Source organism: Camarhynchus parvulus, chromosome 26 (genome assembly GCF_901933205.1).
Source record: "Camarhynchus parvulus chromosome 26, STF_HiC, whole genome shotgun sequence".
NCBI lineage: Eukaryota > Metazoa > Chordata > Aves > Passeriformes > Thraupidae > Camarhynchus > Camarhynchus parvulus.
Window position 1 is genome coordinate 5,614,975 of NC_044596.1, and position 13,148 is coordinate 5,628,122.

The window sequence follows — 13,148 nt, forward strand, 5'->3', positions numbered from 1 at the left end:
TCCCTGAGGGCAGGAACACAACACAGCGGTGGGAGCTGTCAACTGCTACAGCTGACTGGCGATCTGCCCTTGAGTCCACCTGCAGGTTCACCCTTCACAGTAACTTGGCATTTGAGACTGAGATTAATTATTGCCCAGTTGCTCCCTAAAGCTTTGCTGCAAGGAAGGTCAGAGAGAAATGCCCTGTTGGGCAGAGCTGGACTGCAGAGCTGCCCTGATCCACAGATCACTCCATCCACAGTCCTGAGGGTTGAAGGAACAAGAAACTCCAGAAATCAGCCAAGAATGATTCACGTTTTTATTAGGAAAGGCAGAAGTGTGTTTAACAGTGACAGGGTTTCAGTGAAGTGCATGGAAGGCACAGTGCCATTTGAGGGTACAATCAACGCATTCAAAGAAAGCAAAAATGACAAGAAATCGGGCACAAGAGGGTTAAAAGAAGCTCGTGCTCCTCACAGAGTACCCTAAAGCCCTGTTAGATCAATCTCACTGTGTACCTCACCCTCAATCAAGGAGCTGGGGGAACTTCAGAGAGGGCAATTCTCACCTCAGTAACACATTTCAATGAGAAACCCACATCTGTGTGTCTTGGAACATGCTGGCTCCAGTGAGCAGGATGTCCCCTGCCTGCCCTCCTCTGGCACAGCAGGGCTCTGCTCACCCCCAGGCAAAGCTACCACTGAAATCAGACAGCAAATTAAAACAAATCTAAAGGGGGCCAAGACTGAAATATTCTCTTCTCACTGCACTGTTCCTCTTAATGTGAGAGAAGTGGCAGAGTCCTGGTGCCTCTGGTGTTTGGTTTGGGTTTTTTAAAATTATTTATAACTGTCAGGAAAAAAAACCTCTGCAAAACACAGCCCTGAATTCTGCTCAGCTCTGGTTCCATCGGTGATGTTTGTGCCTCATGACACCCAGCACGGATGCCACCAGTCCTGTGACTCACACCAGAGTGACCCAGGGGGAGGGCAGCCCCTTCACCCTGCCCTGCTCCCCAGCTGCAGCTTCCTCCACACCACCCAGGCTTTCCAGGTAAACTGGAAACTCTGCAGTTTAAAACTACCAAACCAGCACTGGGTATGGCAAAAGGAGCCAGAGAAATCAACTTTTCCTGTGCCCTGAGCATGCATCCTGCTGGGAGCAGGGACCAGTCAAGACTCCAGTCCAGCCACTGCCTCCAGGACTGTCCTCAAGGCTGAGATGAAGGACTGCAGTGCCTCTGGCTTTGCTTCATTTTGCTTCACCGAGACCTGCAGCTCTGAATCTGCTGCCTGAAGCAAGAGCTCTGTGAGGAAGAGGCAGCCTGAGTCATCCTGGGCACTCAGATAAGCCTTCCAGGGCTGGGCTCCTGCTCTGCTCATGGCAATGGTCTGGATGTGCACCACACGAAGGGCTGTCTGCATGGTGTCTGCATGGACAGGCCCACACCAGGGCAGACAGAGCTGGCAGCTCGTGTCCAGGCTCAGCCAGGTCTTCTCAAACTGTTCTGCACTCAGGGAAACATCAGGAATCAAGCTTAGGCTGCCTGCATCAGGATGAGCCTTGAGGAGTTCTTTGTTCCCTTCAGACACTGGAGCATCAGCATGAACCTCGAGGACTTCCTTATCCCCTTCAGAAACCAGGGATTCTGAAATGCAAGCACAAACACTTGTGAGATGCAGCTCCCAGCTCCACAGAGCCCATTTGATGGAGCAGAGGAATCCCAGTGCCACCAGCAGCGTTTCCTGGGCTAGTGAGTGACCAGCCACACACTGCACACCAAATTCCCAAAGCACTCTGACCTTCTTCCCAGATGGGAGAACATCTTGGCTGCCCAGAGCAGCTGTGGCTGCCCCTGGATCCCTGGCAGTGCCCAAGGCCAGGCTGGACAGGGCTGGGAGCACCTGGGACAGTGGAAGATCCCTGCCCATGGCACGGGGTGGAATGAGAGGAATTTCAAAGCTCTCTCCAAGCCAAACCATTCTGGGATTCTGTGTTCTGCTGGCAAAGGGAGAATGGCTCCCAGAGGAAGGGGAGGCAGGTTTGTTTACCTGTGTCTCTGCTCCTGGAGCCAGCAGCAGGAGAGCAGGAGAAGGAGGGTTCCACAGGCTGCTGAGCGGTGGCGAGCGCCCAGCGCTCTCTGCCATAAACTGTGGCCAGAGTGTTGAACTCCAGAGCCCAGGCATTGACAGGCTGCTTGCTCTGGTCCCCCAGGAGCCCCAGGGAGGGGTCAGACTTGGGGCTGCACAGGACCCTCTTCACTTCCTCCACGCCAGCCTGCAGAAGGCGGTAGTAGAAGAGCCCACGGTCCCGCACGGCCATGTCCTGCTCCTCCTCTGGAACACAGACAGCAACCCATGGAGAACCCTGTCGGCCACACTGCCCCTGAGCACTGACACTAAACTATTAAAAACAGAATTCAGGGTCACAATGCAAGCCTGCTTACGGGCAGACAGCCCAAAGGACAAGGGGGAATGGTTTAAACTAACAGAGTTCAGGGATGGATGGGATGTTGGGCAGGAATTGTTCCCTGTGAGGGTGGCCAGGCCCTGGCACAGGGTGCCCAGAGAAGCTGTGGCTGCCCCTGGATCCCTGGAAGGCCAGGCTGGACAGGGAAGGTGTCCCTGCTCAGGACAGGGGGTGGAATTAGATGATCTTTAAGGTCCCTTCCACTCTGATTCCATGACTCCACACTCAGCCAGCCATGCCTAAGGCATGGAACCACCTGGAACCAGCCTGGACACTGACACAGCCTGGGATCACAGCCAGAGCAGGTCCCTGGGAGCTGTGGGGACACGGGGAACCCACCAATGCAGAAGTAGAGCAGCCTGCCCAGCGTGTCCTGGCACTCAGCAGGCCGGGCCAGGAAGAGCCGCAGCAGCGCCGTCAGCAGCTCCATCTTCACCGCCGGGAATGACTCCGACCTCACGTTCTCCACAAAGTCCTCCAAGACGTAGGGAGCGTTCGGGATCTTCTCCCCATGGGTGCCCAGGAGCCAGATTAGTGCTTGTTTGCCCTGAGGGAACCACAGGAACACCAGCAAACAGCTGCTGTGTGCCACGTGTTGGCAGGAAATGCTGGGAGAACAAACCTGAGGATTTCTGATTTTTGCCCCCAATCTCAAGGCAAAGGGAAGATGGACAGTCCTTGTCCACCCTCCCCCTCACCTCGCTGTCCTGGATGGTGTCCTCACAGCCTGGCAGGGCCTGGCACACGGCATCTGTGCACTGGGGACACAGCCAGGCCAGGTCCCGGAAAGCACGGACCACAGCTGCAAGGAAAACAAGTTATCAGCATCCCCCAAGAGTCACAAAAACCACCAGGGAAAAGAAAAAGAAATCATTTCAAAGCTCTCCACTCAAGGGGCTTTGCAAATCTCAGCCAGGAAGGTCAGTGCCCTGCCTGAGACTGTGATTTGAGGCACCCTCCTTCCCAATCCCATGACACTGCATTTGTCAGAGCAAAGCTGCACCAGGCCTAAAATAGAGCACTGAGACTTCAGATTGTTCCTCTGCTGGAGAGCAGCCTCTCTTCTGGCCACTGCCAGCCTTTAAAAAGCCTCTGACTCATGATGCTTCAGACACACGAGGTTAGGATGACAAATTAAAGCTGACCCCGATTCAAAATGAGGCTCGTGAACTTTAGGTCAAAACTTGAAAGGTTTTGCTGCCCACTCAGACACAAAAACAGCTCCTGAGATGGAATGCAACAGCTGAGTGCAAGTGTGTGGTTTTCAAATCAGAGAGCAAGACCAGTTAAAGGAGAACAGCAGGAACAGCAGTGATGTGAAGGTGGATCTGAGGGCAGAAGAGAAAAAGGAAGCTTGGGCACAACTGAATCAGACTATTATGTGAGGAACAGAAATCACAGAGATTTAAAAGATCTATTAATCATCTTGGCTCTCAAACAGACAGTAAAACATCTCTGCTGAGCCCCTCACTCCCTGAGTCAGCAGGTGGCAGCCAAAAAGAAGCACGAGCACAGCTACAACCATCTCCTTTTCCAGAGAGAGCAGTTCCTGCAGAAGGAACACACCTCATACCCTCAACCCACGTGGAAAACTTCCACCTGAAGGTGCCAATTAAACTGAAAGCCAAGTGCCTTTGAGTCTGGGATCAGGAGCTCCAGCAAAGGCACCTCCTGAGAGCATAAACCAGCAGCAGTGGTTACCTGAGGTGATGTGCTCCTGCTGAAGCCCCAGAAGCTCTGTCAGAATCCCCACACACTGCTCTGTGTATGTCCTGGCAATATTGGCTGCAAGGATGCCAAAAAGACATGAAAATCAACCTTCTATCAGAGTGAAACAGGAGTCCTGAACCCAGCTACTCACCACAAACTCTCTTTAAAGGAACAGTCTCCCTCCTTTCCTTGCTGACTACTATTTCTGAAAGTGTGGCCAAACGAGCTTGTTCTCCACACCAGGAACATGTTCTTTTTTTTGAGGCCATGCCTCAGAAGATTTTAGAACTTTCCTTAAATTTAATAAATTAAAAAAAGCATTTTATCATCTCCAACTTTCTCCTTAGGAACACTGTAATAATTCACCTATTTTTAAAGCTCACAAAACCAAAACTATCACCTGAACTCTGCTCCCATCAGAACTCAAAGGACAAGCAGGTATTAGAGCTCTCCACTCCCTGCACAGCTTCACTGAACGCTCTAAGGCTCATTAACAAGAAGAAATGACACATTTTCTCTAGAGCATCTGCTCACACGTGATTCAAGCACTTTCTGCCCAGCCTGAAGCAGCTCAGCGCCAGGACTCCTGAAACAATCAATGCTTCAGAAACACTCTGACACAAACCACTCCTGGGCAGGCTGCTGCCTGTGCTGCTGCAGCACAGAGCAGTGATTTGGTGCTTGCCCAGGCACCCCTCAGCAGAGCACAGCCCCTCTGAAAGGTGCAGGGCTGCAGCCAAGGCAAGGCAGAGCTCTCACCTATGGCAAAGATCGCTCCCTGCGCCAGCTCCACCGACACATCGGTGCAGTAACCCTTCAGCTCCTCCAGCACCTGCTGCACGTTCTCATCGTTCACCAGCTCGCACAGCACCTCCATCTTCTGGCATTTGATGTAGTGGGGCTCCGAGTAGGAGCAGAAGAACTTTTTGTAGTGGCTGCTGAAATGGCCGGGCAGGCTCCGGAGGATCTGGCGCAGACGTGGCAGAGCGCGGTGAAGCAGAGCTCCCTGCTCTCCGAGGTGCAGGCAGACAGCAGCGGGCCCTTCACCCGCACCAGCACGTCTGCCTGCACATCTGGGTACTCCCTGGCCAGCACCAGGAACAGCTTGGTGGCCGCCATCACCACGCTGGGGCTGCTGCTCTTGAGGTAGCCGTCGAGCAGGTTGAGGATGTCGAAGAGCTCGTCCTCGCTGCGGGGTTTGTAGCGCAGCAGGAAGGTGAGCACCTCGCTCTGCCCCCACTGGTCCAGGTCAGGCATCCTGCCAGGGGCACAGGGGCACGAGTCAGGGAGGGCAGGAACATCTTATGTCCCCCAGGAACTGCCTCTCTGCATAGAAAACATGAGAACAAGAGAAGCCTCCAGCACCATCTTAATGCCAAAGAATGCAAACCTGTTGAGGAGATGATGGGCAATGGGTTTGTTGATGACAACACCTCCCTCCTTCTTCAAGATCTCTTCCAAGGCCCTCAGGCAGTTCACGACCACAATGGGGTCCTGGTCACGAAGCAAGCTGTAGAGCTCATTCACCAGAGCGCCATCTGCAAAGCACAGAGCTCCTGCCATCAGGATCTGTTAGCACACTGCAATTTTCTGAGTCTTTCATTCACTACCCTCCACTTTCTCTCTCCTTCTGCCCTGCAGCCATGACAACACAGGGGCAGCACAGGGACCCCAGGACAGCCCTGAAGGCTGAACGCACACCACGAACACATCACCTGCACGTCCCCATCCCCACGGCCACCAGCCCAGCCCCACGGCCACCAGCCACTCACCCACTTCGCAGTCCCCCTGCATCTTCACCATCTTGGCACAGCCCAGCACGGCCGCCCTGCGCACGTAGGACGCCTTGTCCCGCAGCCCGCTCACCAGAGGCTGCTGCAGGTACTCCTGGATCCCGGGCATCCTGCGGGAGCGCAGCCGGCCGTCAGCGGGGCACGGCGCCCGGGGACACCCCCCCGGTCCCCGCCGCACCTGAGGCCGCACATGGTGCGCAGGGCGAGCCCCCGCACGGCCGGGCTGGGGTGCGCGCAGTCCTTGCGCAGGGAGTTCACGGCCAGCAGCGCCAGCTGCGGCTGCCGCGGGGCCTGGGCGCGCACGTAGAACGACACCAGCTTCTTCTGCACCACGTCCGGCACCGCGCCCGCCTTCACCATCTCCGGGAACAGCCCCGACACGTCGGCGCCCTGCGCCATCAGCCTGCGGCGGGGCGGGCACGGGGCTCAGCGGGGCTCGGCGCGGCCCCGCGCCCCCCGCCCGGCCCGGCCCGGCCCGGCCCGGCCGCCGTACCGGATCACGCGCAGCACGGCGCCGCGGTACCGCGCCGGGTCCGCCTGCACGTGCGGGTTCGACAGCGCCCGCCGCAGCTCCCGCTGCACCTCCTCGCCGCCCAGGTACGGCATGGCCCCGCGCCGCTGCCGCTCCTAAGCGCCGCTCCCGGACCCGGTTCCGGTCCCAAATCCCAATCCCGGTCCCAGATCCAGATCCAGATCCAGATCCAGGTCCAGGTCCCGGTCCCGGTGCCGCCCGCCGGTCCCACCGCCCCGCCCACGTGACCCCCGCGCGAGTGACGCCGCCCGGCCCCGCCCCGCTCCGCCCGCGCGTGCGCGGCGCTTCCCGCCAAAACCGGCGCGAGGGGAGAGGGGTCCACGCCCGGCATGAGCGGGACGGTGCTGGCCGGGACCCCCATCGCCGTGGACTTCTGGAGCCTGCGGAAGGCGGCCGGCGCCCGGCTCTTCTTCCTGTCCCACATGCACTCGGACCACACGGTGGGGCTGTCCAGTACCTGGAGCCGCCCGCTGTACTGCTCCCCGCTCACCGCCCGCCTCCTGCATCACCGCCTGCAGGTAGGTGTGTCCCGCCCGCCTCTGCCCTCATCGCCTGGGCATCCCCATATGCCTGTCCCGAACCTTATCATCTGCCCTGCCCCTGCCCTGCCCTCACCTTGGCCTCTGCAGGTGCCGAAGTGCTGGATCCGGCCGCTGGAAGTGGGGCAGAGCCATGTCGTGGGTGAGGTGACGGTGACGCTGATCGACTCCAACCACTGCCCTGGCTCCGTTATGTTTCTCTTTGAGGGTACTTTTGGCACCATCCTCTACACAGGTACAGGGCAGGTTCCTACAATCACAAAATCACAGAATGGGTTAGGTTGGAAGGGACCGCAGTGGGTCCCAATGCCTTGCTCAAGCAGGGTTGTCGCAGAGCACATGGCACAGAAATATCCTCTGTGAGGGAAACTTGGCACCCTCTCTGGGCCTGCCCTGCCATCCCTGTCCTTGCAGGAGATTTCCGCTACACGAGTGCCATGCAGGGCGAGCCGGTGCTGAGGGGCCGCCACATCGACCGCCTGTACCTGGACAACACGCACTGCCACCCGCAGCGGGCCCTGCCCTCGCGGGCGCTGGCCACCCGCCAGGCTGCCCACCTCATCCGTGCCCACCCGCAGCACCACGTGGTCATCGGTGAGTGCTGCCCTCCCTCCTGCCAGCACGGCCCCGGCCAGGGCTTGTGTCCCCCTGCCCTGTCCCTGAGCTGCCGCTCCCCTGGCAGGTGTGTACACCCTGGGCAAGGAGACGCTGCTGGTGGAGCTGGCGCTGGAGTTCAGCACGTGGGTGGTGGTGAGCCCCTGGCGCCTGGAGCAGATGCGGCTGCTGGAGCTGCCCGATGTGTTCACTGCCGAGGAGGGCACGGGCTGGATCCGCGCCGTGGACGTCGCCGAGATCTGCTGGGACACGCTGGTTGCCTGGAACGCGCAGCACCCCACCATTGCCATCATCCCCACGGGCAGGCCCGTGAAAGTCACCCACCCCAACATCCACCTCATCCCCTACTCGGATCACTCATCCTTTGAGGAGCTGCGAGAGTTTGTGAAGTGGCTGAAACCCTGCTCCATCATTCCCATTGTGAAGGATGACATGTGCCAGGTTTACTTTCAGGAATACCTGAGCTCTGCTCCCCAGGTACTTCCTGACTTCACAGTCTCAAAGCCTGTGCAAGAGTCTGGACAGCAGCAAAGCCGAAGGAGGGGACAGAAACCCACAAGTCTCTGGAAAAGAGCCCTGGGGAGTTCTGTGCCCCGAGGGGTTGTTTACGACTCCCCAGAGAAAAATACAGAGAAACCTGAAGTGTTTACAGATGTTAAGGTTCCTCGGCACTACTGTGAGCCAGCTCTCTGCTCAAAAGAACGCTGCACTTCTCACAGGGGTGAGAAGGAAGAGCTGAGTAGGGAACAGCTGGGAGCAGCAGGAGCAGCAGCTGTTTCCAGTGAGCACCTTGCAGAGCAGTATTTACTCGCTCCCTTACACGTCCTAAAGCAGTTTTCCTCCCAGAAGTTTGATCAGCTGGTAGAAGACTTTCTTTGGAAGAAAGACGCGCCCTGAAAAATTGTGTGACGTTGCTGGTGCTAGTGCAGCAGGTAGCAGTGTTTCATTCTGCTTCATGCACAGGTTTCCCATTAGGAGAGAGGAGCTCAGCTCTGGGGCTCTACTTTCTTTATGTCTTTATAGAGGACAAAGAGGAAACTAGAGGCAGTTTGTGGATGGTACTTCTTAAAAACTTACTTTTTTTTTTTTTAATCTCTACATCGGCTGTGTCCCCACACTAGGCTGGGCACTGTGGTCCCACTGTCTGTGTGCCTTGTGTCCACCTTCTGCAGTGACTTGCCTATCCCCTCTTAGAAAAGTCACTTAGAGGTTGATTCAAGCAGAGCTGCAGAGGGTGTGAGCTGTTTGCAGCTGAGTAATTAATGGCTGGAATGTGATTAAAGGAGCAAGGGGGGGAATCTGAGAGTCTCAAAGATTCTCCTTTCTGTAAGTCTGTGAAACCTCACCAATTATGAGCAACTAATTCAAAAGTGTATTACAAATGTTCTTTATTAAGGTGCTTTTAAAAAATGCTGCTAAAAGAAATCTAGAAAAGGAAGTGCCTTGAAATCCAATAATCTGTTTTCTATCTGTTAATCTACTAATACTTTCAGCTTTTGCATCCAGCCAGCCAACTGCAGCTGGATGGTTCCTGCTCTCCTGAAAGTGCCATGTCAATGCTAATTGGTAGTGCTTTATCAGGTTTGTGGCTAGAAAAAGTGGGAATTGTCTGGGTTCTTGAGTTGTAGGCTTTGCAGTGCGTCACTAAATTCTCTGCACTTCTTGCACCTCTGAATTCTGTTTGATTGCAAAGCACTCCTGGTACCTGCCCGTGTTGTGCCTTCACATTCTGCCTGCTCTTGTCCTGCAGTGGCAGATGGAATGGGAGATAATGAAACATCTGCCTGGTGGTGTGAAGTGATTAGTCTGAGCAGCATTGTTTGCAAAGATTGTGACTGAACAGCAGAACTGGCTCTGTTAGTTGGAGGTTGGGCACTTCCCCACTCTGGATTGGCTGCAGAGCCCCGGCCTGGCACAGCTGGGAAGTGTCTGTAGTGTGACAAACCACTGGGTACCCACTGCAGCTGACTGTGCCAAACAGCACTGCCAGTGTTTCAGATTGGCCCCTCACACGGTCAGGGCAGCTGGACTGGAAATGGTCACTGGACACTGTCCTGGAACAGCAAACCAGTTTGTGCCTCAGCTCTCTTTATCCTCCTTTTGGTGCTGTCTAGGCAAAATGTTTCAGAATTTTCTGAACATAGTGTCCTACAGGGCCTTTCCAAGTGGCAGCTAGATGGGCTGAATTCCCTGAATTGAGACAGAAAAGGAAGTTTGCTCTTGGAGGAGAGCCAGGCCTTGTGAAAAGCAGAGGTGCCCCTGGATGCAGCAGTCACAAACAGGGCTGTCCAGAACAGCGAGGGTGTTGACAGCCAGAGTGGGCATGTTGGGAAAGCTGTTTGTTTGGCAAACGTGAATCCTGACTGCCAACCCTGTGCTTTCCCAGGCATGGCAATATTTATCCCTGTTACATAAGGAGTGCCTGTCCCTGGGACTGCTGTGGCTCTGCCTGCCAGCTGCCATGGGGACATTGGAAGTGACAAACAGTGCCCTGTGAACTGCACACAGGGCAGCAAGGGGCAGCTTGAGCCTCCTGCCGTGGGCCCTGTGTCCTGCAGCTTGGAGTTTTCTGTGTGGATTATTTCCTGATCAAACTCAACTGCAGAGCTCTGTCAGGTGGGTGTGAGTGGAGACACCTGCACGTTTTGTAACATGGAAATGACAGTGCTGTGCTTGTAGTGTGCTGGCTGCTGCTGCTGCCTGGGAGATGCAGGCTGTTATTTAAATATTATTGAAATTCAAGTGACTCATTTGACAGGCAGGAGAGTGAAGCACTGCCAGAACTCCCAAATTCCAGGTCCTGCTTTGAGCAGCCTCTACACTGCTGGGGAGGAATGCTCACCTTCTGAGTCACTGCTCCACTTGGGCATATTGCAAATGACCTGGGAGATTTGATGTTTTGTGGCATCCAGCCTTGCCTCTTTTATTCTTATCATCTAGTTATTAAAGTCAATGAGGTGGAGAACCTCCTGGTCAGCCTCTGGGCAAAAAGGAGTTGTAAATGGTAATTCTTTACAGGGGCAGATCTGAGCTTTAATATTGCACAAACAAGTGAACATTGCAGACTTCAGAGTCTGGGGATCTGCATCCCCTTTCTACGTGCTCAGTTAAAGCTGCAGAATAAATTGCTGGCTTCACTTTCTAGAGCTGAAAAGGTAATTCCTGCCACTTGAGGAGGGCATTATCCATCATGCTGAGCCAAGGAAACCTAAAATCTCTCTGGCTTTAAGAGGCAATAGAAGCAGAAGGGACTTGGCCAACAGTTTGTTGGAGATCTTTGCCTCAGCACAGCAGGTGCACAAGGCATTTTTGTGCCAAACATTTCTTCCCTGTTAGGTGTTTAAATAGTACTTTCGTGTGCTGTCCTAAAATGCTGGAAAATAAAATGGGGCCTTGTGGGGAAAATTGGAATTGCTGACTGTTAGGGCTTCTGGGCATCCTTCAGCTTCCCCTGAAGATGGATTTAGTGATGGACCTGGCAATGCTGGGTTAATGGTTGGATTCTGTGATCTTAAATTAATTTTTCGACCTAAAAGATTTCATGAAGTCTTCTGGCAGTAAATATTTGGCTCTTACAGGCCTTGTTGTGCCTTACACTTGTCTCCAGGATTTCCCTGTTTTCCTGGCTCCCAGGGGAGCAGCTGAGTGTCATGGGGAGCAGGCTCTGAGCCTGCTGCTCCCAGCTCACCTGCAGTGCTGCCCACAGGTGTGTTTTGGTCAAAGCAGTGACTGGGAGAAGCTGCAGCCCAGCAGCTGAGGGGATCTGAGGGCTGCATGCTCGGAACCTTCAGTTATCCTGGCAGGGAACAGAATGTGCTCTGAGCAAAGTCCTCCCAAATCTATACACACAGAGCATGCTCCAGCTGCTTATCTCTGCTCCACAGTTGGGAACCAAGCCCCAGTGGGGGGAAACAGCTCAGCCAAGGCCTTGCAGAGGAACAGGAACGAGCTGAGTTCCCCTTGGCAAGTTTTCAGTGCTGTTTTACCAAGCTATGATCAAATGCTGGCGTGTTGTGAGGGCAGGTTCTGGAGCAGAGCTGCCTGGGGAGGGTCAATCACTGCACTGTGGACAGCTCAGTTGGCTCTAACTTCTCAAAACAGTAGGAAGCCAGAAGGAGTGCCCTGTTGATGCTGTGGAGAGGGGAAAATTGCTCTCTATGTTGTTGAGAGGCTGAGGTAAAACTTGCCTTGCTCCTGTGCTCCACAGAGACAAGTGTGTAATGTCACCTTGCAGGGAACACCCCAGAGCAATGCTGGGTTGGGTTTCTGACTCTGCTTCCCCAATTACAAGGCCAAAGCACTTCCAACAACTTCTCCTTCCTTGCTGCAGAGCTGCTCTCTGTTCCTGGAGACAGGGCCTTCTTTCCTAGATTAAAAAAACTGCAATGGTGAAAGCTTTCCTTCACCAGAAAATGAATGAGTTTACATAATTACCTCTATGGTGTGGTGTCACTTTGGACTTACTCCAAAGCCTAAAATATTTGTGTTTGTTTTTTTTTTCTTAATGGAGTCCTCTGAAAAGATACTAGAACACGTTGAAAAGGTTGAATCACTTTGATAATCACGTGAGGTGAGCTCCTGTGGATGTTGTGTGTGTGTTTGTGATTCCTTCTGCTGAATTTGGGATGTTTTGCCACAGCCACTGCCGTGCTGAAGTTTTTCAGGCTGTGGCTTTGCCCTTGGCCAAAGCCCAGCCTGAGGCACAGGCAGCCACGGGTTGTGCAATAAAACCTTTGGGACAGACCTTGACCAGGAGCCTCTTGGCTGTGGCTCGGGGAGGCTGGGACTTCCTGGGCACATCTGGGGAGGGTGAGGATCGTGTTCCACGTGAGCCTGCAGAGAATCCTGCCCAGAGGACTGCGACCTCCCTGCAGCACTGCGACGTCCCTGTCTCAGGGTACAGAGCTCCTGGACAGCGTTTGGCTGGAGGGGGTTCACACTTGTTGTGCTGTGTTCATGTAAACAGGAAGCTGTGAGAGTTTCTGAGGTTTTCATAGAATCACGGAATGGGTGAGGATGGAAGGGACCTTAAAGATCAAGTTCCAAACCCTGCTGCGGGCAGAGACAACTTCCACTACACCAAGTTGCTCCAAGCTCTGCCCAACCTCGACTTGGACACTTCCAGGAATGGGGCAGCCATGGCTTCTCTGTGAATCTGTGCCAAGGCCTTACCACCCTCTGAATAAAGAATGTTTTCCCAATGTGTAATCTAAACCTACTCTCAGTCTGAATTTTGGTAAGACTATTTGTAATTTTTATTTTTAAATGTTGTCAACTTTTGCAAGAAAGCAAATAAAAGTTTGTTACATTGGCACTGGAAAAAATGCTGTGGAGTTCTTGAGTGGGTGATGGTGACCTGACTGCACTAAATCCCTTCTTGGAAGCATCTGACCCGGTCCCACGTCCCTGTGCCAGCAGGGTCATCGCAGAGCACATGGCATGGGATTGTGTCCAGATGGGTCTGGAATAGCTCCAGTTAGGGAGACTCCACACCCTCCAGGGTACTCTGGT

General features: G+C 54.3%; 2 protein-coding genes across 2 annotated transcripts; one reads left to right on the top strand and one right to left on the bottom strand.

The window, feature by feature from the left end:
* Nucleotides 1–275: 275 nt before the first annotated feature.
* On the bottom strand, nt 276–6,669 carry AP4B1 (adaptor related protein complex 4 subunit beta 1). The gene is given in 11 exon segments (XM_030965883.1): nt 276–1,627; nt 2,031–2,315; nt 2,788–2,995; nt 3,147–3,250; nt 4,150–4,233; nt 4,918–5,131; nt 5,134–5,416; nt 5,549–5,696; nt 5,931–6,061; nt 6,130–6,354; nt 6,445–6,669. Coding segments are annotated over 11 exon segments (2,271 nt in total). The 5' UTR covers nt 6,558–6,669; the 3' UTR covers nt 276–1,151.
* A 98-nt stretch (nt 6,670–6,767) lies between these two features.
* On the top strand, nt 6,768–12,944 carry DCLRE1B (DNA cross-link repair 1B). Its single transcript, XM_030965884.1, has 4 exons — nt 6,768–7,001; nt 7,113–7,257; nt 7,437–7,616; nt 7,705–12,944. The coding sequence occupies exons 1-4, from the start codon at nt 6,813–6,815 to the stop codon at nt 8,532–8,534; spliced, it is 1,344 nt and encodes a 447-aa protein (XP_030821744.1). The 5' UTR covers nt 6,768–6,812; the 3' UTR covers nt 8,535–12,944.
* Nucleotides 12,945–13,148: the final 204 nt, after the last annotated feature.